The sequence below is a fragment of the Misgurnus anguillicaudatus genome, chromosome 25 (assembly GCF_027580225.2).
Source record: "Misgurnus anguillicaudatus chromosome 25, ASM2758022v2, whole genome shotgun sequence".
Taxonomy (NCBI): domain Eukaryota; kingdom Metazoa; phylum Chordata; class Actinopteri; order Cypriniformes; family Cobitidae; genus Misgurnus; species Misgurnus anguillicaudatus.
The window spans coordinates 12586382-12612648 of NC_073361.2; the positions used below are offsets into that span (position 1 = coordinate 12586382).

Below are 26267 nucleotides of genomic sequence, written 5' to 3' on the forward strand. Positions count from 1 at the left end.
GCTGCAAATAAGCAGAAAACTCAAATGAAGGCATAGTAAACAAACAGACTACAGTTTAAGGAGAGCTTTAGCAAGAAATCACCTAACATGCTCATCTCATTCTTATGTAATTGATAAATAAATTCAAAATATTGTTTTCAATACCAAAGCTCTAGTAGTTTACTACACTTTCAAAGATTCATAACTGCTCAAATCATAGGATGGTGACTACCTTCAGCCAGTCAGGTATCCAGGTGACAGCAGCCTCCCTCTTCCTCCTCCTAGTCCGACTTGGCGACATCAGTCCAAACTCAGCCCGCCCCGGGTGATAATTCAAAAACAAAGCTCTAGCTAGCGGCGTACGGCCATAAAGATGTGTCAGTCTCTCTTTGCTATCCATCAATGCATCTGTAGGTCTCCTCCGCTATCTACCAAACGCATACGCTTTACCTGACCCGAGGCTTTTCCACCACTGCTTCCGCCAAAGTTATTTTTAAACTGTACGCCCTGAGAAAGGGCACTGGTGTTGAGATCGAGTTTACTGGCTCTCAGCATTTCTGGAGACCACGCCAGCACAAAGGCAGCAGGGCTGTGGAAATTCAATCTCTCGCTTTGGCTTTGTGCTAACAAAGGGGTGGCTAAAAATCGTGACTATAAAAAGTCTGAGGGGAAATAAAGCGTTTTACTTTTTTAGCGATTTTTAGATGAGATCTCCGTTGAAATAAACACACCTTCATTCCGCCTCGCCGATGGACCCACGAGGAGTAAAGTCAGAGGTATTTCAGCAAATAACAGGAGATTAGTGCTTAATGAATGTGCTCGACTGCAGTGTCCTTCAAATCCATTCAATGTCTTTTTACGAATGAAGAGAAAAGGGCAAACCATTATACAATTATGCCCAAGACAAGACAAGTGAGACAGAGCCTATAATTGTCATCAATAATGTCAGGAGATTTTATATGGCAAACTTTAAATCCATGAAGATTTGTCATGCAAACCCACAGCTACAGCTATGGGCCAAAATCCTTGGGTTTGAGACACCTTTTGACAAAATATGTGTTCAGTGCGTCATGTGAACCTATGTGCATCACACATCATGTCAAAATATGTGCCTGCTGCAGACGCTTAGAAGGGGTTTATGATAAAAGAATTTGCGCCCCTCAGAAGACAAGTCACTGGTCAGAGGTCATGAGGTGAGCCTCTTTTCTGAACCCTTTCTGTCCATTGGGACTTCATCTGTCAAATTAGATTTATCTGCAAACAACACAGTGAAGTCTTAACCAGTGTTTGCATGTGTGTATGTGTGTGTTTGTGTATTTACTCACAGAGGCAGAGGGGTTTCTCACGGTTACACTGGGTGTGGTGGCTCGGAGAGCTCCACTCAATCCATGATAATATTTGAAACAAATCTTTGTCTCGGCTGTGTATAAAGAGAAAGAAAAACAACCAAATCAGACATAGATCATCTAAGCTTTGAGTCAGTAAGGTTTTTTGAGAGATTAAGCAGTTAGCTTTTGTGTTTTAGACTACTCATGCACCATAATATTTCCTTTTGTCTTTATTTAATCTTCACGCCATTTCAGCATCAGTGGCTATATTCCTGGCGAAAGCTGGTTAATCCATACACAAATTAAACCATACACAGGTAATTTGGGATCTCCAATTCACCTATGTTGTACGTTTATGGCCTGTGGGAGGAAACCGGAGTAGACCCACGCTGACACACGGAGAACATCCAAACTCCACATAGAAAGGCCACCTGACCTAACCGGGGCTCGAAACAGGGACCTTCTTGCTGTGAAGCAACAATACTACGCACTGATGGTTCACATGACCATTTTAATATCATATAACATAATGTCATGAAAGCTTGCTAAAGTGTGTGTGAAATCAAAATGACATAAGGTATCACAAAGGCTTCATTTTACTCAGGCACCCTTCTAGTGTGAGTGGCCTATACAAAAAGATAATGCATTAGATATGTTACACAAAACTATTCAGAACATTAATGAAGTATTTATGTCCCCACAAAGATAGGAATACCAGTATTTTTGTGACCTTGTGGGGACATTTTGATGTCCCCATGAGGAAACAAGCTTATAAATCAAACAAAATGATGTTTCTTAAAAATGTGAAGTAGTAAAAGGGTTTCTGTGATGTTGGGGTTAGGGAATGGGGCAAGGGGAATAGAATATACAGTTTGTATGGTATAAAATGCATTACGTCTATGGAATGTCCACACAAAACATGGAAACCAGAATGTGTGTATGTGTGCGCAATGCTCAAAGAGCAAAAAAATGTGATGCTGATGGAGTTTGTTCTTGGAAATGTGCTGACTGAGCTAAACGTGTCTCCTTATTTAGTTACTACACCTTCTAAAAATTAAGAAATTGTGAGTGGCCTACTTTTTATAGTTGCTCACACCTGGCCTGATGTCACCTGAATAATAATGTAAGGCAATATCCTAACTATTCACACTGAATCTAACAGATAATTCAAACATACATACAAACACACTGCAAAAAATGACTTTCTTAGTTTTTTTGTTTTGTTTTAAGCACAAATATCTAAAAATTCTCAAGTCAAGATACAAGGTCAAGACCTCAGAATATCAGTCTAGTTTTTAGACTGAATATCAAATTTAAGTGAATTTGTGGATTAAACAAGCAAAATGGGGTAAGCAAAAAAAAATCTTAATTCAAGAAAAATTTGCTTACCCCATTGGCAGATTTTTTTGCTTCTTTAATCCACAAATTCACTTAAATTTGATAAATTTTGTCTAAAAACTAGACTTATTTTCATTTTGCTCATCAAGAAAAAACAAAATGAATTTTTACAACCTCATTGTATGTTTTCAGTAGCCCAAGTGACGCTGGACATGTTTTTTTTGTGATTCACATTATACAACTTTATACAAAATCACCACCTCTTAAAACAGTTACATTTCCCTGTGAGTTCGGATTGAGAAAACCTACTTAAAATATTAAAGGGTAAGAGTTCAGATTTTAAATACATGACAAAAATATGTAAATACACTCAACATATGATGTATTATATATTATTATATATTAATATATTATTTATATTAAGTGGTATACCATCAAATAAATAAAATTCAGATCCATCAGACTTAAAATTTTGTGATTTCAGTTATACAGTATCTCAATTATAGACTGTAAAAAATATGGACGTAGTGTCCGTGACGTCACCCATAGGATTGTGAAGATAGTTGGCGGAAGATAGTTGGCTGGTTGTTGAAACCGCGCCCGCCTAGTTTTACAGTAGTGACAGCAGTGACAGTTCACCCGTCACGCAAGTGGCCACACCCTTATTTATGTTTAAGAAGTTTAAGGTTTAATATCATTTAAACGGATGAGTTACAAAACAATTCACCCCTTCATAGTTTTCATAAGGGTCAAAATTAGCTATATAGACAAAAATCTGATTTTGTACCAGGCTGTAAACATATAATTTTTTTGCTGTAAAGGTCATTTCAACATGTGGGTCTATGGGGATTGACTCTCTTGTGGAGCCAGCCAATAGCAGCCACTCCATGAATTGCAGTTTAAGTCACTTCCTTATTGGCTTCATTAGAGAGATCGGAAGGTTGCCCTCAATCTGAATCTGCAGCCTGAATATGATACTTGAAAGACATTATGAAACTGAACCAGTAAGCAAAATGTTATGAGACAGATGGAGTTAGTCAAGCTGTTCTCTTACTAGCAGGCAGCAGGAACTTCAAAAGCTTTAAATCTGAATCTGGTTGGTCTGAGATATGGCAAGAAGAATGATACAAGAAAACAGATGAATTTATTCATGCTGTTCGATTTGACAGCACACCACACTGGAAGCGAGGTGGCTGGCACAATTCTCCAATGCAAAACAAATCTAGTCTTGGAAAAAGCACAGGACATTTACAAGAATGAATAATATGCCAGTAGAAATGCATGGCTATGACAACTGAAAACCTTTTAGTTCTAAAAAATGGAGTCCAAGAATCTTGTCAAACTATGATTGGAATACTGTATGTGACTGTTCAGTACTTTTTGTAGGCTTTGTATTCAGCACTATTCAAGAAATCTCCAAACCAATGGAATGGCATTTCTGAAAAGCACATGCTGGAAAGCATTAGAAGTGAAATTTTATGAGAATTCTTACCCTCCATAAAGTACAAGCTGGTATCGATTCTCCACACAATCTGCCCTTTGTGGGAACCACTCACTCCACGACTCTTATAGTCCAGAAAGTTTTCGGAGAGAACCTCATCTATAAAAGAAGACAAAAGACAACGTAGCTCATAATGGCACAGGGTATTTTTTTTACTTTGGATGCATGTACTGTACGGATAAAAACACTTGCCACAAAATGCTAGCAAATCACAGACTGTGTTTTTGATTAATCGATTTTGGACAATTTTCGGATTATCAACCCTTTCCAAAATCTACTGATAGCTTTGTTTATGGATAAAGAAATAAAACATACACACCAGAGACAACCCTAATATTTAAAAGAGTTGTTGTTTAGACAGTCCCTCAAATCATGAACATCGAGTTACATTGTTAAATACTAATATTGTATTATCACATACTTACTAAAAATACTTTGGTTGATCAATAATATTCTCACCTATAAGGTACATGCCAATCCAATCACCAGCATCCACTTCCTCTTTGATGTCCCAGCAGATGATAATGTCCTCTGTTTGGTCGATGTAATAGAGGGAGGTGCTGACTGTTAGCGTGGAACGGCTTTGCAAAGACACCAGATCTGTATCGCTAGTGGACCGTGGCAGAGCAAGGCCATCGCTGGGATGGATAAAGCTGAAACGTGTCACATCCTTGCACCGGCGCCGGTTCTGGGAGGTCCTTGACGGTGAGGCCATGGCCGCCAGGCCCAGAAACCTGCTCTGGTACAGGTTCTGTAGAACATTAGACATGTCAGTTTATAAAAGTCTACTTTTGTGTAACTTGGAAGCTGTTATCCAATTTGATCTTAGTCCTGGAAAAGATGTGGTAAACTCTTAAATATAAAATGGCTTTTCAAAGAAATAATTATTCCAGAAATGTGCATGAGAACTGGAAAATGGTTCTTCAAAACTCAATACTGTCTCTACTGTACATCATAAAAAAATTTTGATAGCTTACCTTTTACCTTATTGAAGTTGCCAAAAATGTGTCAAGTCTAAGACATTCCTTAAATGACTAAAGTATTTCAAAATGCTTTTTAATAAAAGTATCTTTAACAAATATTAATCTACGATATACCTTAATTACACATTAAAGGTGGCACATTTACTTATTCATTTTCATGAATGAAAAGGATATCGAATAGCAGGAGGAATTTTTGTGACGTGTCAGTTTAAACTTCTGGGAAGAATAATACATCAATTTCAATATGTAACCAGGGAGTAACGTTTGTAGACAAACTTTGATGTTGGTTTGAAAAAGCAAAAAAGATTGTAGTAAATTAAGATTGTAGTAGTTTTAAAGCTTAATATTTATTAAACACCTTTAAAGGATAGTAGGTATTGGGACAATCAAGCGTAATGCTAGATTGTTTTAAAATGTTTAAGCATGTTGCTAACATGTGTTAGCATGACGCTAGTATGTATAAGGACAATCAAATGTGATGCTAGAATGTTTTAACATGTTTTATCATGATGCTAGTATGTTTAAGGACACTCGAGCCTGATGATAAAATGTTTTAACATGTTTTAGCATGTTGCTAACATGTTTTAGCATGATGTTATAATGTATTAGGACAATCAAGCATGGTGTTAGAATGATTTAACATGTTTTAGCATGTTGCTAGTATGTATTAGGACACTCAAGCGTGATGCTAGAATGTTTTAACGTGTTTTAGCATGTTGCTAGCATGTTGTAGGACACTCAATCGTGATGATAGAATGTTTTAACATGTTTTAGCATGTTGCTAGCATGTTTTAGCATGATGTTAATATGTATTAGGACAATCAAGCGTGGTGTTAGAATGTTTTAACATGTTTTAGCATGTTGCTAGCATGTTTTAGGACAATCAAGCGTGATGCTAGAATGTTTTAACATGTTTTAGAATGTTGCCAGCATGTTTTATCATGATGTTAATATGTATTAGGAAAATCAAGCATAGTGAAAGAATGTTTTAACTTTGTGAGATCATGTTGGTTTTAACATGTTTTAGCATGTTGCTAGCATGTTTTAGCATGATGTTAATATGTATTGGGACAATTAAGCATGGTGTTAGAATGATTTAACATGTTTTAGCATGTTGTTAGTATGTATTAGGACAATCAAGCGTGATGCTAAAATGTTTTAACATGTTTTAGCATGTAGCTAGCATGTTTTAGCATGATGCTAGTATGTATTAGGACACTCAAGCGTGATGCCAGAATGTTTTAACATGTTTTAGCATGTTGTTAGCATGTTTTATCATGATGCTAGTATGTAATAGGACACTCAAACATGATGCTTGAATGTTTTAACATGTTTTAGCATGTTGCTTGCATGTTTTTTTCCACAATTCTAGTATGTATTAGGACAATCAAACGTGATGCTAGAATGTTTTAACATGTTTTAGCATGTTTTTAGAGTGACCGCTTATTTGAACAATGCTTTAGTGCTTAAGTGCAATTTATACTTTTGTGTAGGACCTGCACCATAGCCTGTACACCATAGACAGTTTTCATACATCTGCGTCATTGTTCACCTTGCTGTGCATTTACACATGCAGACCACTAGTAGGCAGTGTCCACAGGCATATTGCAGTATCAAGGCAAAAGCAGAAAAATAATTGTGTATGTTTTTGGAAAAGCATCGGTAGAATTTTACTTTACAGATCGGTAATAACTGATAATAACATTACTAGGGTGACCATACGTGCCATTCAGGATTTCAGTGCGTCTTCCGGAAGTCGTATTTGTTGACCACACACGCCATTCAGTTAAAAACATAAGACATACAATTGTAATTTCATTCTTACCTTAAAATGTAGCATTTGCTTTTCTGTAATAATAATAATAATCCTCTATGATGTATGCGGTCGAAAAATACGAGTTGCGGAAGTGGCCAGGATGCTTCCGAGAAGAATGACACGTGTGGCAAGCGAAGCATCAGCAGTGGTGGAAGTAAACAGATTTGTGTTGCAACCAGAGTTGTTAATTATAGCTCCTCAACTTGGTCAATCATTGGTTTTATGCGTGCAACACAATCCGACACAGATCATTTTGACCCGAGGAAGGGTTCTAGCAGACCAATCACAGTGCTTGCGGCCCACGTAGCGTTGACACATTGGATTGAAAAACATATAACAACCAGTCTGAAGGTGATATATTGTTCTTGAAATTTAGTTTCGGAAAAATAACTTCGTCAAGCCAACATAATTATGTCAACATAATGTAGCAGGAAACGGTGCTAATTGACCGTAATGGAGATAAATATAGTAAGTGGGAGAGTGTAAGATGTAAATACAAATTTTAGATCTAGTAAGAGTCACGCTTAACTGATCTAATATTCTCATACTAATTTGTAGAGTATTTTGAGCAAATTAGGTTTTTTAAATTGAACTATATGGAAATTCATATGAACATAATAACATCATAAAACTACTCAAAAAAATAAAAAATACTCAAAGGTGTCTAAACAATGTTTGCAGCATCATACGTACAGGACACATACAGTAACACTGACAAAAATAATATATGAGTGTTAGAGACATACTGAAATTTGAAATGAGACGCATGCCACTTCTTAAACACAAGCATACCAAAACCGGATACTTCGAATGCTTCTACTTTCCTTTTATTTTATTACAAAGCTATCAACAGCATCTGTATCTGCAGGATACAGAAACATCGCCGCACTTTCACAATTTGATCGATATGTGCTGTAATTGTTTTGGTGCTCAGGTTTGGTCTGTTATGCCCTAAAAGCTCATCCATCTGAATGAAAGGCCAAGGACTTACACATACAGTACACACAAACAATCAAACACTAAACAACACTTTTAAGAGGTGTCAGAGAAAGCAAGATTTAAATATAGACACAAAATTGTACCATTGTTATCTAAGACTTGTGCCTACAGGAATAGTGACGCTTTTCTCTTTTCTCTCATCCTCTATTAAGGAAGTTAGGAAGGAGCTGTGAAGTGTTTGTCAGCTTTTTTATTTAATTACTTAACAATATCCCTAAAGAATTGTTATAGTCAGCAGGTTCATTACTTTGGAAACATTAGAGAATCCATCATGTTTTTGTTTTGGTGGTCATGAACGTTAAAAAGTTGATGAGGATGATGATTATGATGAAGGGGAGTCTCATGCTGAGACAATGGTAGAAGAGTACTGACCTTTACACTACACAGGTGTAGCAGCATTATGATTCGCCAACTCAAAGCACATCAATTCCTGAAGAGAAGGTCAGGGAGTTACTAAAATGACACACATACTCCAAACTCTTACCAGTCAACATGAATCTCAAGTTTGACATTCTTACTGCTAAGCTTTTTGTTTTTGGTGCAGTTTTAGCTAAAAATTATATTTAGAAATGAATATAATATGTACACAGGCATACACTTTTAAAAAATGGTGCTAAATAGTACTAAAAGCTTGTAATCATAGAGGAACCATTTTTTGCAACGCACCTATATTTATTTATTTATTCATTTAATCAGGGAGGGTGCACATTAATAATTCATAAATAGGTAAAATGCGCCAGATTTAGCCAAGATTGGATAATTTTCATCCGTAGTCCCTCTTGGCAGGTTGATGTTATGGACCGAAAGAAAAATATGGACAACAAATATTAATATATCACAATAACAGCAAGAAACAAATAAAGGCAGAGAAAAAAAAAACTAAGACTATGGAAACATAAAATGACAGAGTACCATGCACAAATCACTTTAAATAATCACAATTTTGATGATATACCATATTGTTTGGTCAATAAGCCGCGTTTTTTTCATATCTTGGCTGGTGCTGCGTCTTATAGTCAGGTGTGCTTTGAAAGTCAGTATGAATTAATTTTAACATTTATGGGTCAAGAGACAACATTACCGTCTACAGCCATGGGAGGCCGCCATATGCTGCTGCTGTAATTATAAAATTCAGTGGATGCATTGATGCGGAACGACGAGTATGCGAACTTCACACTAGTTAATTTAGACTATTCAACCTTCCAGGTAAGTTCTGTATGCTATGGTTTATCTTTTAAATAACTGATCATATTACTTTAACGTACAGACATCTATTCCGCCTGCTGTTCCATCTGCTATTGTTTAGTTGAATATCTTGCCTTTCCAGATTAAATGTTCGGATATTGTGAAATAATTTTCTAAATAAACGTGACGTATCCACTGCGACTTATATATGTTATTTCGTCTTAATGACGCAATTTTGAACGATGCGGCTTATACGCCGGTGTGGCTTATAGTCCGGAAAATTCGGTAGCCATTTGTAGAACCAAAGGTCTTTTGCTAAAGCATGACTATAGGACCACTTATGGTTCAACATAACAAAATATGGTTCTTCACAGGTGCTATACAGTTACTACATGTTTAGCACTAAAAATGGTTCCCCTATGATTACGAGCCAGTGAAACACTTAGTACTATTTAGTACCACTTGTTTGTATAATGTAAAATATACATTTTACACCTATACCCGCTAAACACAGGACGTTGGATAGACGTGAAGATGATGTCTATATTAGGTCCGTCGGTCCATGACCAATTCTGGACATCTATTTGATGTCCAAACTAGGTCCACTATTTGGACGTCCAACCATGACCCTACTTGGTCGTCATATTTACGGGCAACATTTGACGTTTAAACTGGGTACTTTTTTGGACGTCATATTTACGGCAACATTTGACGTTTGAACTGGGTAATTTTTTGGACGTCATATTTACGAGCAACATTTAACGTTTGAACTGGGTAATTCTTTGGACGTCATTTGGACGTCTGTGACAGGCCTATGTCTATATTACATGATTAGGCCTATAAAAATGTGTTTATTTACAAATATCAGGATTATTGTACCAACATGATTAATACTTACGAATAGTCTATATTATTTATACAGTACTGTTTTTTCTGCTTTCTTGAATTAAATACAAATTCAGTTCGTTATATTAAAAGTATATGATCATTCTAACAATTTAAATGGCTGAGTGGTTAGTTTCGGTGTTGCAATGGATGGGTGAACTGCAGAGACAATCATCTCTTTTCACTTTTTTCATGTCTATTTTCTTTACACGGAGGTCCTATGGATGTCAACCGTTAGACGTGCAGAAGATGTCGAAAAAAAGACGTCACCTGGCGTTACAAAACAACCCCTTTTACGGACCGGATTCGGACGTCCAAAAATTACATGAAAAAGACGTCATTCCAACGTCACTTTACCTAGTGGGTATTATTAATGTCAAAAGTGAGCATTAGCTCAAAGTCACTAAAAAACATAACATTAGCAAGACACATTAGCACATCAACACAACAGAGTGCATCAAACAGAAACTAAAGAAAGTTACATGTGTTACAACTTGATTGACAGAACTAGCCATATTGGTAAAATTACCACAACAATCAACTTATATACACTGTAAAAAGTGAAAGTTGGATCTAATTAAACAAATTGCTTCAATTGATGACATTTAAAAAAAAAGAGTTTTGTCAACTTAAATGTTTCACGTAAAGTGAGGAAATGTAAGGTGAATTTTTTTTATTTGGTAACACCTTAAACTATTTAAGCTTGTTCAACTTAAAATTTCCACCTAATGTTGAAAAATATATATATTTTTAGGTGTCACCAATTAAAGTATTTTTTTAAGTTAATCCAACTTTCATTTTTTACGGTGTATTAGTTTAAAAGTAACAATGCAAACAAGTCTTAACATAATTTTGAACTTTGAACAAATTTTGGGGTCAAATACGACCCAGGCATGGTTTATTATAATTAACCTAATGAGCAAACCATCAAAAGAGAATCTCCCACACACATCATTCAGATGCTTATTTAACAAACACCAACATTCTTTGTTGCTGGATTAAGAATGAATATGTTGCTGTTTGAGTGGAAAGGGACAATTGATAAAAACAAGTAATGCTCAATTCAGAAAACAGGATTTCAGTCCATAAAGTTAATTACAAACCTGCAGCTCCTGGCATATTTTAACCTAAGTCAAAGTTAGCTTTTAAAGAAATCTATTTATTAAAAGAAGTGTGTTGGCAGTAAAGACAGCTGGCATGCGATTGCTATCATCATGAGATTCTCTATTAGTCCTCAAGTTGTAGGAAAATATGCTGAGTGGTAGCAGAATAAAGGTCACGAGCTAATTACATCATGCAGTGACATCATCACTATTTTTGTCATCATGGTAATAGACGATTAGAATGATGAGCTGCTTTTGACAAATAGGGTTCATGCAGTTGCCCAAAGACAACGTGTTGTTTTTCATGTGTTTTGTGAGGTAATTATTTTATTATTATTATTATGTGGTAACTTTTGAACTCTTTTAATTAAAAAAAAATTCAGTGTTTAGGTATTTAAAGAGCACCCATGATCCGATTCACATTTTTACATGTCCTTTGGTGTGTAAGTGTGTGTTAGTACATGTTAACGATATGCAACAGTTACAAACCCCAAAGTAACAATGATGTGAGTTATCGTCTCCAACGTAAATCTCTTTTCTTGGACTACTACAAACACACGGATTGTAGGCAACAGTTTACTTCCTTGGATTGGTGATGTAAAGACAGACATTATCATTATTCCTCCCGCTTAAGCTGGGCGTACAATTCTGACGGTCGGAACGTCGTAAGCTCTCGCACACGACACGAGTGAGTTTATGCGAAAATAATTCGGATGCAGTCACACACGACAAGATTTTCTGTATGACTTGACGAATTTTGACGTAAGCATTTTCGCACCTGTGAGTGGCAAAATGTACAAAAAATACAATGAAAAGATAAGGGTAAAGATATTGGCTTAAGTGCAGAAAACAGCCTGGAATTTCTGTTCTTTTGTATTTTTGTTTATGCATTCCGAAATTGCAATATAGGTCTAGTGCTTTGGCGGTGAAGAAATGTCTCTGGCAGTAATTTTTCGTATTAGCGCATATGCGGTTTTACCGTCTTAATATATCATGATTGTAGTGTCAAGTAAATATCTATATTGCTATTATTCATGTTACATATATTGTTGCTTTTTTTATAAATATGACCGTTCAAAAAACAAATTCAGTGGGCCTATTTATTTATTTATTTGTAAATGCAGAATGAGGAGCAATGAGGTAAAACGCAAGGTAAGCTAACGTTACACGTCTTTCCCTTTATAATTAAATTATTAAGACAATACATCTACAGCCAAATATTAATTTGTAAAACGAAAATCATGTAATTTAATATAAAGCACATTGTCTAGGCTTGTTAAGTGCAAATGTACGGACCCTCGGCCAAAGTAAAAGTGAGCCCGCAGCATTTGTGCTCCTGTAACTGTACAAAATAAATGCCATACAGAAGGCATTGCATATTAATATAGGGCATTTCATCAGTAGACCTAAGTAAATTAATACATAGCAATACAAATATAGTATGAAAACTAATTAATCATTATTTAAATAAAGTTTCAGAGATAGCCTACATTTTTAGTCATTTAAATGTTCTCATCTTTCAGAACAAGCTAAGGCTACCATAACAACTTACATTGGGCTATATCATGTGTTCCTTTGGTCGAAAAAAATAAAAAATAAATAAATAAATAAATAAATAAATAAATAAATATATATATATATATATATATATATATATATATATATATATATATATATATATATATATATATATATATATATATATATATATATATATGTGGGTTAAAAATACCGAACACGCTCACTTGTTAAAGCTTGGATTACACAAAAATTGTGACATTCTTTGTACATCCTGTACTGTTTAAACCAGTGGTCTCTGCACGGAGTCTAATAATTTTTATATTTATTTATTACATATTTTAGTTGGCATATTTTATGTTTACATTGTAAATAATGATAAAACATATTAACAAGTAAAGAAAAATCAACAAAAAAAGTTTTAATATCAAAAAGTAGCCCTCGTTTTATGCATTATGGTAGCCCTTATAGCCTATAATCAGAACAGCAGTAGAGCCTAAAACACGAGCCGCGACCATACGAGCATGAAAAAATCGCATACGAGCCCCTACGACAGAAAAAAAAATCGCACCATGTACGCCCGCCTTTAGACTCACAGCCTGTAAGTTAACTCCTGTTAGCGTTGCATTATGAGCGAATGCACATAATGTCTTTCTGTGCTATGGGAATGTAGGTCTCTACGAACACTGTGATAGTCCCACATTCATCTTGTGACAAACTTAAGCTGTGACTCACATACAGTATTGCTTACATATCATTACACACGGATGGTATCTCACCTTCTCAATTATACAATTTCAGTACCAAATAATTCATTAAAGTCCGTTGAATTCTATTGATGTTAGTGCTGCTTTATCTAGTAAGTGTTGCAATAGGCTACACGTGTAAAAGCAGTGGTGCATTCATAGTGGCTTACAAACACATCGGTCAAGCAGCACGCAATTTATATTTTAATTGCACAATAATTGTTTTACCTGAATTATCTTGTTTTTCTCATTTAAAAATATGATTAAGGTTGTTCGGCAAAACTTTCTACTCGACTTTCTAATAGTTTTCATTCAGGGATGATTTCTATATCTATATGTTTGAGAAAAGACATCACCATCCGAAATGTCTGTTTTCACATTTGTTATCTGTTTATGCTTATGACAACCTGGATGTGTAAACAGTATAACATATCAGGCATGCATGTTATTCAATATTTACATATATTTCCATTATCACAAATTTTCACAATGCACGGCGCATTTAAACCCCACAGGGATTTCGAATTTGGCCCTCACGCTGGTATCAGTTTCCAGAAGAACATTAATGCAGGAGAGAGATGCCAGAGACTGACTGCTCCACATTTCTTGGTTGTTTCTATTAGTGTTTTTAACAGAAAAATCAATGCTGTTAAAAGTGACCCGTCCACACATTAAAGCAGAGCAATACAGCAGCCTTTCATAAGAAACATCACAGCTGTACATTTTAGATGTCTAAAGAAATTATTAACAATTTGGTATGATACGTTTTGTGACATTAGCATTGAGAGCTTTTGCCAGCTCTCTGGCAGTATCCAAATCTAATCTCTGCCATTTGTGGGTCAATGGTTTCTTCACAAATCCATAAATGGATTCTGCACAGAAATGATTTTATGTTGATCCTAAGGGAATAACAGTGTTAACTTTAGTGTTGGATTGCATGATGATAATTTGTCTCAATAACATCCATCACATAGCAGTTAGTTAAAGGGCTTAAAGGGATACTCCAGCCAAATTAAAAATTACCCCATGATTTACTCACCATTAAGCAATCTGAAATATATATGTCCATAATTTTTTTAGTAAATGTCCTTGCTTTTCCAAGCTTATAATGAGAGAATGCAGGTATCAGGGAACAACTTCTGACTTGAAACCCCCAAAAGGTGTATTCATACGTCACAGAAGTAATCCACACAGCCCCAATGGGTTAATAGAGGTCCTTTTTGGGGGTAATCGATGTGATATTGTATGAAAAATATCCACATTTTAATCTTTATGAACTATAATAACTAGCTTATATATATATATATAATCAATCTCCATGTGACTTTTTGTTTTGAGTGTCTTTATGACTGGGCTGCTCAGTTAGTGCATGATACCGCATAAAAAGTATTTTAAAGCAACAGTACCTCTTTTATAAAAAATACGAGAAGTCTGAAATAAGTTCCTAAAGGAAGCATGTTGGGAAAGCCCTGTGAAGCTCGAGACTGTAAGTGAAGCGTGACGGCCCTTGTGCATTTGGGGGATTGTAGCATATATAGGTCAGATCTACTCGTGGGGAAAGCTTATGAAGTTGCTGCACCCTCCCTCTGGCGCGCTGTGTGTTTTCACATTAGCAGCCGTCATGAGCAGCTTTCACAAAAGACAAACTATTTTCATTAGTTCAGGCCCCACTGTGGTGTGTCTTTTTTTACTTTGACATGGTTGGTGTTGAGAAAAAAATATTATAAAACCGCCGTGTGATGAAGTACCATGCGGTTAACACAGATGATACTTGGAGTGATGCTTTGATATTTTTAGTTTGTGAAATTGATGGTGGTATTTAGCTGTAGTACTTTGTTACCAAAGCGTTACGTTTTTACATTTAACACGCTTTTATTGAAGCAATTTACAGTATATAAGGTCAATGTGTGTTCCCTGGGAATCAAACCCATGCCTTTTGCATTGTTTATGCGATGTCTTACCTGTTGAGCTACAGGAACACTGTAGATGTTTTATATTTATACCACATGGCTGTTGAATGGTTTATTCTGATTGGTTGAGAAATGCTCTATGGGTGTTGATTATTTTTCATTATAAAACAGGCAGTTCTGGTTCTTTATTCTGATTGGTTGAAACATGTTCTAAGCCGTTATAAAATGCCCCGGTAAACCCACGGTTCAGACCGCATTACAGAAGTATCACTGCGCCACTGTTGCTGCATACAGATTTATGAAAATAAACACCACAATCTTTAATCATATCTTTAATTTGTCTACAATTGCACAATTAATGGCGATTTCCAGATAAATGTCAATAAATATTGTTGAGTCATATAAAGAGAAAACGTTCCTTTGAAATTGACTGTTATTATTTTATTTGAAAGGGTCATGAATAATAATGTTGAGCTCTGCACTGATTGGCTCACATCGAGGCTCATGAGGCTCATGTCAGTAGCTCACATTTAGTAAACAGACCTTATATATTTGAGCCTGTATAGGGCTTGTAGACAAAGATATAGAGCCATGTTTTAATGATTAAACGCATGGTTTAAAGTGCACGCCTCAAGTGCATTTAGGGCCTGTCTGAATCCACTTTTGCTAGTTTAACGACGGGGAAAATGGTTTATGCGCCTGGTGCACAGTCTAAAAGGGTTGTTCTTGTTCTCCTAATGAGTAATATGTGTTTTGGGCGTAACGTGCAATAAACCAGTAAGAGTCTCCTTTAACTCTTTCCCCAATAGCGTTTTTAAAAAAAATTGCGAGCCAGTGGCAGCATTTTTATGAACGTTTTCTCTTAATTGACAAGTTAACTCGTCAATGGCGGGAAAATAGTTAAAAGTCAGTTGCGCTTGTACCAAGGCAGATGGCTTATTTACATGGCGGAGTTTGTAAGCATAAAAACTGTAAGCAGTGGAAGAATACCACCAGTTTAGGATTGGTGTTCATTATAATGGTTATTTGTTATTGGTTATTATTTAATATACGTTTTTTTTTTCTCTTTAAAATCTTTATTTTAGTCACAGAGTATTAACTCTTTCCCCGCCATTGACGAGGTATCTCGTCAATTAGGAGAAAACGCTTCCCCGCCAATGACGAGTATTTCCGTCTTTCCGCAATATTTTAAAACCGGAAGTATTGCCCTATGGCAAGCTGCTGCATGTCCGTGTCTGTTCTAAAGATCGCTCTGAATGGGATCTCTATGAAAAGTCTGTCACAAAAATGGAATTATCTCTGCTTTTTGCTCAAAATGTGGTGTTTTTGCAGAAACCTACCCATATTCAAAAGCGGATTACAAAAGAACTACTGAAGGTAGCAGCCCCGCCGCTCCCATAACGCGCATCACGCGCTGTGCGTAGGGCACCACGTGCAGAGGGGGCACTAAAAATAATAGCCTAATAAAAAAATTTTAATGCTGAAATTATTTCATTAGCCTATAAAAATATTATTAGGCCCTTTATATCCATGTATATGTTACAAATTACAAAAAGGGGGAACGAGATAATTTAATGGCTTTAGTCTAGAAAGTATGCCCCCCAGCTTTTGATTGTCCGTGCCGGTTGATCGCGCGGGCGCCTGACGAAGTTTGACAGAGGCCGTTTCTCAATCCGAAGGCTGCAGCCTCCAGAGGTCGCATTTATAGGCTGCATACGTCATCAAAACGTTCTTATTTCGTTATATTAACAATTATAAAGTTAACTATTATTCTTAGTTAATCGTAAATTGTTGTAATATGCTTATGACTTGCTAATGTAATGTTCAGTTCTGAAATAAAGCTTGATGACGTATGCAGCCTGCATGTGCGACCTCGCGCGGGCTGCAGCTTTCGGATATAGAAACGGCCAGTCAGAAGGCAACTTTTGGAAATGTCCTCGAAAAGACAGCAGGAGTCAGGAGGGGAAAAAAAAGAAACTGCAGGATGATGCCCGTGCATTACTTGCAGGTAAGTCCATCATGTTTAATCATTCACTTCTAAATAAGGGAAATGCGCAAGGGCTGCAGCTGTACCTGCTGCTAATCGTAATGCGCCTCGAACTTGCTGTGCTGATATTAATGTTTAGCAAACTATGTTGTTATAATTTATAACTTCAGTGCAAGCTAAATTGAGAAACATTACTGTAAAACATTACCTATGCATATGCATTTTACAAATAACTGGCGCAGCTTTTACTTTCTTCTTTAGATATTGAGCAGTAGTTTATTTTGTGGTTTATTTTGACGTGACGGTGGTTAATACTTTCTCAGTAAAAGTTAACGTTAGCAGTCAGTGCACATGTTACAATTCATCACTCTTAAATATATATAAATATAAAACGTCATGATATGAAGCAAACATTACTGTGACACTTAGTTCTCTGAATCTTTGTTTTATTTAAGAATATTGAGTATTCTTGTTTACTTATTGATGTTTATTTAATGTAATTTATTTAAAGTGACATTGTACTTGGGAAAAACATGTCTGGATTATTTTGATAATTTAAGTTTGGTAATTTTTCTGTTTTGCTATTCTATAAAAAGTTTGCACTTTCAAATGTGTAGTGTGTGTTGGCTAAAGTTGTGAAGATTTTACTTTCTGCTATTAAGTTATATGTTTGGCAATAAAAAATTAAACTGGCAAAAACAAACGTTTTTTTTTCTTAGGGTCGGGGTGGGGGGCATTATAAAGGAATTATGCTTAGGGCACCAAAATGGCTAGCAGCGGCACTGGAAGGTAGGATGAAACTTTTTTTTTTGTTTGAAAGCAGAGGGTCTGTTCTTTCATTTGGTATATTGTATGTTTATATATTTGAAGAAGAACATTTTCTGGAAGGCATTAAACTTTTGTGAAAATCATAAAAAACGCTGGCGCTGGCTGGCAACTTTTTTTTAAAAACGCTGGCGGTGAAAGAGTTAAGTAAAATAAGCTGGTAAAGTATGATGCAAGATCACTGTAATCTAAAAAATGTTTTTATAAGAATAATTTACAGTTATGCTAAAAAAAGTTTGCATAAGTAAAATACTTTCTTTGTAACAAACTGGAGATAAAGAATTTACAAATGCGAGTTCAGCACTGGGAGAGCACCCTGAGTGTTTTGAAAAATATTACTTAAAATTGGTTCTCATATCACCATATCCAGAAATTGGCATAACATTAACGGATTCTGCCAACAAACTATATTTCTAAATGGCCTGAGGCCAGGATAAAGCGGTTTTAAAGCCAAAAAAGTACAGTTTTTGATAGCCTTACGTGCCGAGAGCATTCGTTAATATCATTATCTCAATTTTAACGAACGTGGCATTTAGCAGCTTTTACATCTGAGCTCCTCATATGTCCCCATATTGAAGCAATTATGCCGGTGTGTGTAAAAGCACTTACAAAACCAATGATTGTCCCACAGTGCAAAGGTAAACAAACACCAGCCTGCATCCTGGGCCTGTTTGAAAATCTCATGGGCAATCCTAACAATCACTCCTCTAACCTCACATCCAAAATGCCAAGCCCACTACTCTTTTAAGTTGAGTTTGCAGTATTATTGCCTCTGATTGGCTGTGCAGTTCCTCATTTATTGCTTTGGATGAAAGCATGTGCTAATGATTAGATGTAATCAGATCAGTGACCAATTGAACCTATGAAGTGAACAATATGTTTTGGCTAAAAATATGGGATTATAAACTTCATTGAAGCATATCTAAACAAGGCTTAAACCTCACTCTGAAAGAAATGGGTATCAGTTGACCAAACCAGAACTCCGAAAGTGTCTTAATGCACATGATATGACAAGAGCATGTTTGATTGGGTTATTATCTGTCCTACTATGGATGAAGTCAGTAACAAGGCTTCATGTTACAAACACTGCCTGGAAATCAGCAAATTAAATCCTTGGCATGAGATTCCTGCCTGCAACTGAGGCCATGCCTTAAACACCTTATTTAAAGATTTAATGGTACGATTCAATATTGAAAAATCTCTATTTAAGGAGCAGGAGTTACTGATGAAGTCAAGTAGATATTATAGAGGGGTTTCCCACTATTTCTGATACACTTTAACAATGGTAAAATATTTTAGTCTGTGGTTTAACATGGTTAAGCCCCCAAGCAAGACCACACCACCAAAAATATATACTGTATATAGTCTGCTTTATTATAATATTGTGATTTTCAGATTACCTTCATTGCCTGCATTGCATCCATGATGTCTATGACGAGTGCGTAAAAAGCATGATGCTCAAATACGTCAACAGTAATCTACACGGTGTCACGTGCTTTCTCATTGGAGGGAAGACAGACAGACAAGCACAATGATATGGGAAATAAAGAGATATCTCTTATTAACCATCAGTGACACACTATGAAGACTGTAAATAGCAACATTGAATTACTACACGAAACAGCCACATACAGGCATCTCGAGACTTTACACAAAATCGTTGGCAGAGCTGTAAGCCCTTCAGCTGCACACATACACTGGCATCAAAGATCGACTTTATACCTACCTGAGACAGTATGATCTGTCTGTGAATCATACTCCAATCCCGAACGCGATCATTACGTCCATAACTATCCAGTTTAAATCCATCGCGACCCGTACAACCGAGATCCCGCGGTCCGATGATCGCTTCTCGCTCGCCGCATCAGCACCACGGACAGCAACCAATCACCAGCCGTCATTACTGCGGTGACTCCTCCTGCATCTTGGCCCCTCCCACCAAGCGTCGTCTGTTGATTTTTTTTCCCAAGATGTTGCTATGAATCTCATGAAATCGGTTTGTCTATTACGTGAGAATAAAACATTAGTTTATGTGAATCCAAGTAAAATTTCTAGATACTTTGGTATTTTAACATTACCATAGTAAATATTAAAGTATAACATAGTATTTACTGTAGTTTATCAATTCACAATAGTTAATATTACAGAATAGCCTAGTATACATTAACAAAGTGTAGTACTGTAATAACTATATACTAGAGTATGCTAGAATTTTCTATTTACTATAAAACTACAAACGTATATAGAATGTGGGTGACTAGGCATCAGTTTTGTCATATTTTAAATAGTGGTACTGTTTAGTGATCTGTTACGTATGTAATATCATAATGTTTGTTAATATTAATAAAACATAATAATATAATTTTGTAGATTAAATGTTAATCTTTGATAATGCTAGCAGCACACTTAACATAATGTGTTAGACAAATTGTTAGAAACTAGTTGAACTGACTTAAGTAAGGACAACATCAAGAAGTAAACTATTAAACAAATGATTTTAGGAACACATACTTGGCGTAATGTCTTAAATATAACACGGGGTAATGTGACTTAAGGTAAAACTAAATGGCCTCCTGAGGTCATGGAGGACCAACAACAAAATAAGAGCAACACAGACCCCTTGAGGACATTTGGCAGTATTACACCTTAAAATAAAAACGTATTTACAATCTATGTAATCTATCTTATAATCAATAATTTTCAATATTATATTAAGACTTATGTGCTTTTAAATATCTTTTTTTTTTAATGTAAGTTGTAATTTAATTCATTGTATTTTGTAGAACATGATTTTACAAAATGTATATTAAAAAAACGTTACCCCGGGCAGGATTTAAAAATAAAATAAGTAAAATACATAAAACACAAATCAATAATTAAATAGAATAAAATTAAATAAACCACATCTTATATTCTATAATTTCACACATCCAGAGCTAAGTCTAATTCAATGTATTTTAATTGAGTTTGCATGGCTCTTTCCTTTGTTCAGGGAATTCATTGTTCATCAAAATTGATTCAAGACAAAGGATGAACAATATAAATACGTATGTACACGAAATAAGCCTACTGCTACACATTGATTTTAAGTGCTCAGTGTCAGAAAAGTGTCCTTTTTGGCAATTGTTCACCATAAAACTTTTTTTTTCTTTATTTTAGGATGATTAAAAATAAATATGCAAGTCAGATAGGTAATGGGGCGTTATTAAATTAATATTTCTATTTTCCCAGCAGAAGTACATTAAATAGCACCAAATGTCCGATTCATAATTTTACATTTCCTTTGGTGTGTAGTTGTGTATTAGTACATGTAAAAGGAATAGTCTACTCATTTTCAATATTAAAATATGTTAGTACCTTAACTAAGAATTGTTGATACATCCCTCTATCGTCTGTGTGCGTGCGCGTGGGCGCTGGGGCGCGCTGCGACGCTTCGATAGCATTTAGCTTAGCCCCATTCATTCAATGCTGCCATTTAGAGATAAAGTTAGAAGTGACCAAACACATCAACGTTTTTCCTTTTTAAGACGAGTAGTTATACGAGCAAGTTTGGTGGTACAAAATAAAACGTAGCGCTTTTCTAAGCGGATTTAAAAGAGGAACTATATTTTATGGCGTAATAGCACTTTTGGGAATACTTCGACTCGGCGCAGTAACACCCTCCCTCTCCCATTATGTGAGGGAGAAGGGGAGCGGACTTTTCAGGCGAGTCGAAGTACTCCCAAAAGTGCTATTACGCCATAAAATATAGTTCCTCTTTTAAATCTGCTTAGAAAAGCGCTGTTTTATTTTGTACCACCAAACTTGCTCGTATAACTACTCGTCTTAAATAGGAAAAACGTTGATGTGTTTGGTCACTTCTAACTTTATCTCTAAATGGTACCATTGAATGAATGGGGCTAAGCTAAATGCTATCGAAGCGTCGCAGCGCGCTCCAGCGCTTACGTGCACGCACACAGATGATAGAGGGATGTATCAACAATTCTTAGTTAAGGTAATAACATATTTTAATATTGAAAATGAGTAGACTATTCCTTTAATGATATGCAAAAGGTACAAACCCCAAAGTAAACAATGATGCGAGTTATCGTTTCCAACGTAAATCTCTTTTTTCTTGGACTACAACAAACACACGGACTGTAGGCAACAGTTTACTTCTTGTGATTGGTGATGTAGACAAGACCGATATTGGCCCTGTCCCAAATGGCGCACTTCATGTGGACTTTCGGTCTCGTGGCCTTAAATTGCGCGTTCTCGCTTAGTCTACGAGTCCGTAGGGTGTCCCATCTGTCATTTTTACGCTTTGAAGTGTGCTCATCAGCGCCTCCTTTGCCCCCTTGATGCGGTCTTCAGCGAAGCCCGCACTGCAGCAGGCTTCGCGCACTTTGCCAACCCAGAAGTCCTTGCGAAAGGGCAATCAGACCAATCAGACGACGGAAGGGAGGAGTTCACACTGACGGGCAACTTCTCTACCTTTTTCCGGTGTGATGCTCGAGTCTGTCCCAAAATACGACTCCGGTGCACCCACGTGGACTCGCATCAAGGTCTGGACTACGTGATGTCATCAAAGTGTGGACTCTGAGGAGGACCACAAGTCCGGAGTGTGCCATTTGGGACAGGGCGACTTTCAGAATTCCTCTCGTCAGAGGTATTCAGGCCAATCACAACATACAGATTAGCTGGCCAAGGGACACAGAGTTTTTCAAATCCATGCTTTTAGGAAAATAGTGAAATCTGGAGCTACAAAAATGTACAGTATGTGGAAAATAATGTGTTTTTAACCATAAACCACACAAAAACAGTATAGTATACCAAATACACAAAATAATGTTGTCTTTTAGGAATAAAATAGGTGCTCTTTAAAGCTTACACACATTGCACATTCTTGTCTATGTGCTGGGGTAAACACAGTGCACCAAAATCAGTCCAGTGTGACACATTTTCACAGCCTGCATGCAAACATTTAAATAATTAAATGACACAAAATTAACAATTTAGTGTGTAATTTATACTTATGATTATGTTATGACAATGGGCTCATATGGCCCTCTCTGAATTTGCCAAGTGAGGGATATAATGGATCATCGTTGTTGATCCTGGGCCAACATATCAATCCACCAATCAGATCTGCGGTTTATGGTTTATGTGAAATGTAAGTTTACAGCCAGGGTTAGGTGCTTCTACACTGAAAAAATAAAGGCTGGATTTACTTAAAAATATAGTGCATAATTTTTGCATGCATTTTTTAAGCATTACATGGGATTTTATGCAATTTTAGCAATTTTAAATATAAACTTGCTTAAAAAAGTGGATGCAAATGATGCACTATATTTTTAAGTAAATCCAGCATTAATTTTTTTCAGTGTATATGTCACCATCACCCCTGTCACGGTATGTGCCCCCACAACTGCTTCTCTTTATCTGGTTCCAGGTGTAGCCCATCTTTTTGGTGTCAGCCTCTGGGTCACACTGCCAAACACAAGCTGTTTCTTGGACGACCTCTTCTCCGCCCTGGGAGTTCCACCTCAGTGCCTGCCTGGTGACATGGGTCGGCTGTTTGCACAAGGTGAGTCCCATCTCCTCTTCCTGATTTCCTCTCCAGCAGGAGACTGGAAGGTTCTTTCCCAAAGGTTTGCGTTACTGATTGTGTTATGAAGCTGGACTTTCCTGATGGTGTTTTGGTTGTCCTTCAGGTCTCTGCTCCATACAATAAGAAATTTGAGTTGAACAGTTAGATGCTTCTACCCCATTAAAATTCAGCTGTCATTTCCCTTTGAATTTAGTGATAAGTGATGGTGTGGGATAGGGTTAACAAACTACAGTGTGTTGGTTGAAATTATTATCTTATCTTTCATTATAATGATCATCAATTTAGTTATATTTTTATTTAGAAATTCCTAGGTCGGCAGTGCCCTAGCACATGGGCACATTTTTGACATTATATAGTCACATTCATAGCAGTATGTTCAATTATAATTTATATTTTACGTTTCTCTATGATCACATTTCCACTTCTCTATAATGCTTAATTTCTCTACTGTTTGCTCTTAAATATATTTTCTGTAAAGCTGCTATGCAAAATAATGCAATTCATTAATCTGTCTATGCTTTTAAACTCATCGTGCATTTTAACTTGTATGAAAACACCCATGCACTGAAACTCTTTATACCATGCACAAAAGAAAATAGGCTAAAGACACGTTTTATACAAAAAAAGAAAAAGTGACAGGTAGACAAATGACAGGCACCATATAGTATGTGACCAGAAACAATAGGCTAACTGTTCCCTCCCTGCTGTCAACTGTGCCGAAAATGTATCTATTGGAGCGATGCCAGACAGTGGCAGATAAACTCCACTAGAGAGCAGTCTGATCATTCAAAACATATAATTTCTCACTGGCACCTTTATCTCAAGCTCCTTCCCTGTTTTTCATTTCTCTCCCCTTACGAAACTCGTTCATAATGCGAAAGAGTGTTCGTCTTTTCCGCTGCTTCTCTTCTCGGTAAGGGAGCTCGTACCAACGTTACCGGCTCAGTATATTACATCATCAGGCCTGTGGACATGCGCATGCTAAAAAGAAAATCAAACTGAATAGAGAAGAGAATATCCCTGCAAAGTGCTTCCTCTCAGATCAAAGAATGAGAGGCTTTGGCCCTTATTCACTCACAATGATTTGAGATTTTGGCATAGTGCTGCTTTGGAGATGACTTCAATAACATATTCTTCAACTTTCTATACATCCCTTATTCTTAAACCCGTGTCCTTGCTGGGTCACACTACAGGAGATGAACTTGAAACAGATCGTCCCATAAATTTGACGGCTGTGCCGACCTCCCGATGTGTACGAAACACCGAAGGTACTTTGATGTTTTGCTTAAACACACGCATACACGCACACTTGGCGGCGTGTAAGCCTGTTCTCTTTGTGCGTGTAGATTCTCCCTGTTAAAATGTCCCACCTTCGATGTGTGCAAGGTGCTAAGGTGCCAGCGAGATGGAGACAGTTATATTATAATTACCACACACAGCCCCGGGAGGCTTTGCTGCATGTCACTATATTTATTTATTTAAGTGCCACCAGCAACATAATTACGACGAGTCGACTCACAGCCTTTTTCATCCAGTTACTGGAGACGTTCTGTATTTTGAGGACTCTTTATTTGTGGATACTGGAGATGCCACCCACTTTATTTTTGGATAGCGGTATTGTAGTGATCAATCACCACACCAGAGATGCGGGCGTATGCTATACTGTATATATAGAACATGTTTGCATTTGGTACTTCTCATTTTTAGGATGAAAGAGAAAGTATCTTTGTATTACTCTGATGTATGAAAACCTTTATCATAATAGTAGCACTTCTTCTAAAATTTATAATTGCTTTTATAAGAGTATGGCCCTGTCCCAAATGGCACACTCCGGACTTGTGGTCCTCCTCAGAGTCCACACTTTGATGACATCACGTAGTCCAGACTTTAGAGGCCCTTGATGCGAGTCCACGTGGGTGCACCGGAGTTGTATTTTGGGACAGACTCGAGCATCACACCGGAAATAGGTAGAAGAGTTACCCGTCAGTGTGAACTCCTCCCTTCCGTCGCCTGATTGGTCTGTTGCCCTTTCGCAAGGACTTCTGGGTTGGCAAAGTGCGCGAAGCCTGCTGCAGTGCGGGCTTCGCTGAAGACCGCATCAAGGGGGCAAAGGAGGCGCTGATGAGCACACTTCAAAGCGTAAAAATGACAGATGGGACACCCTACGGACTCCTAGACTAAGAGAGAACGCGCAATTTAAGCCCACAAGACCGAAAGTCCACATGAAGTGCGCCATTTGGGACAGGGCCTATGAATAACAATTGTATTGTATTAAGTGGAAAAGGGCAGACTTCATTTGCATTTTTCTATTGTCCAATCGTATGCGTGAAAGGGCGGGCCTTTTGTTGTGGTGATGACAGAAGTTTACAGTGGTTCGATGTACCACCGTTCGATGTGTTTGTGCACCTCTCACCCTCGATCAAGGTCAGAGCAAGTGCCCTCTTTTTAAAATTTCTGCTAACATGACAGTTAACAGCAAACCAAAGTTTCAAGAGCGCTCAAGCTTTAATATTTGATTGACAGGACAGCTGCCTCTGTTGTTGCCTAGAGAAAAAAAGTCAAACAAATAAAGGC

The 26267-nt window shown here is 36.8% G+C and overlaps 1 protein-coding gene across 10 annotated transcripts in view; it reads right to left on the reverse strand.

The window, feature by feature from the left end:
• Positions 1-19969, reverse strand: part of hecw1a (HECT, C2 and WW domain containing E3 ubiquitin protein ligase 1a) — a 78333-nt gene extending 58364 nt beyond the window's left edge. For 2 of the 10 annotated variants that reach the window (XM_055181979.2, XM_055181975.2), the window contains exons 1-5: positions 19830-19969; positions 8317-8374; positions 4606-4897; positions 4138-4245; positions 1305-1399 (exon numbers count right to left, since the gene is read on the reverse strand). In XM_055181979.2, the coding sequence (XP_055037954.2) occupies positions 1305-1399; positions 4138-4245; positions 4606-4897; positions 8317-8343 (522 nt within the window). In that variant the 5' untranslated portion in view covers positions 8344-8374; positions 19830-19969. Of the gene's footprint in view, positions 1-211; positions 432-1304; positions 1400-4137; positions 4246-4605; positions 4898-6612; positions 6900-6954; positions 7088-8316; positions 8375-19503; positions 19599-19829 lie in introns of those variants that run through there. The other 8 variants (XM_073863623.1, XM_055181978.2, XM_073863622.1 and 5 more) reach the window with 7 other exon arrangements.
• Positions 19970-26267: the final 6298 nt, after the last annotated feature.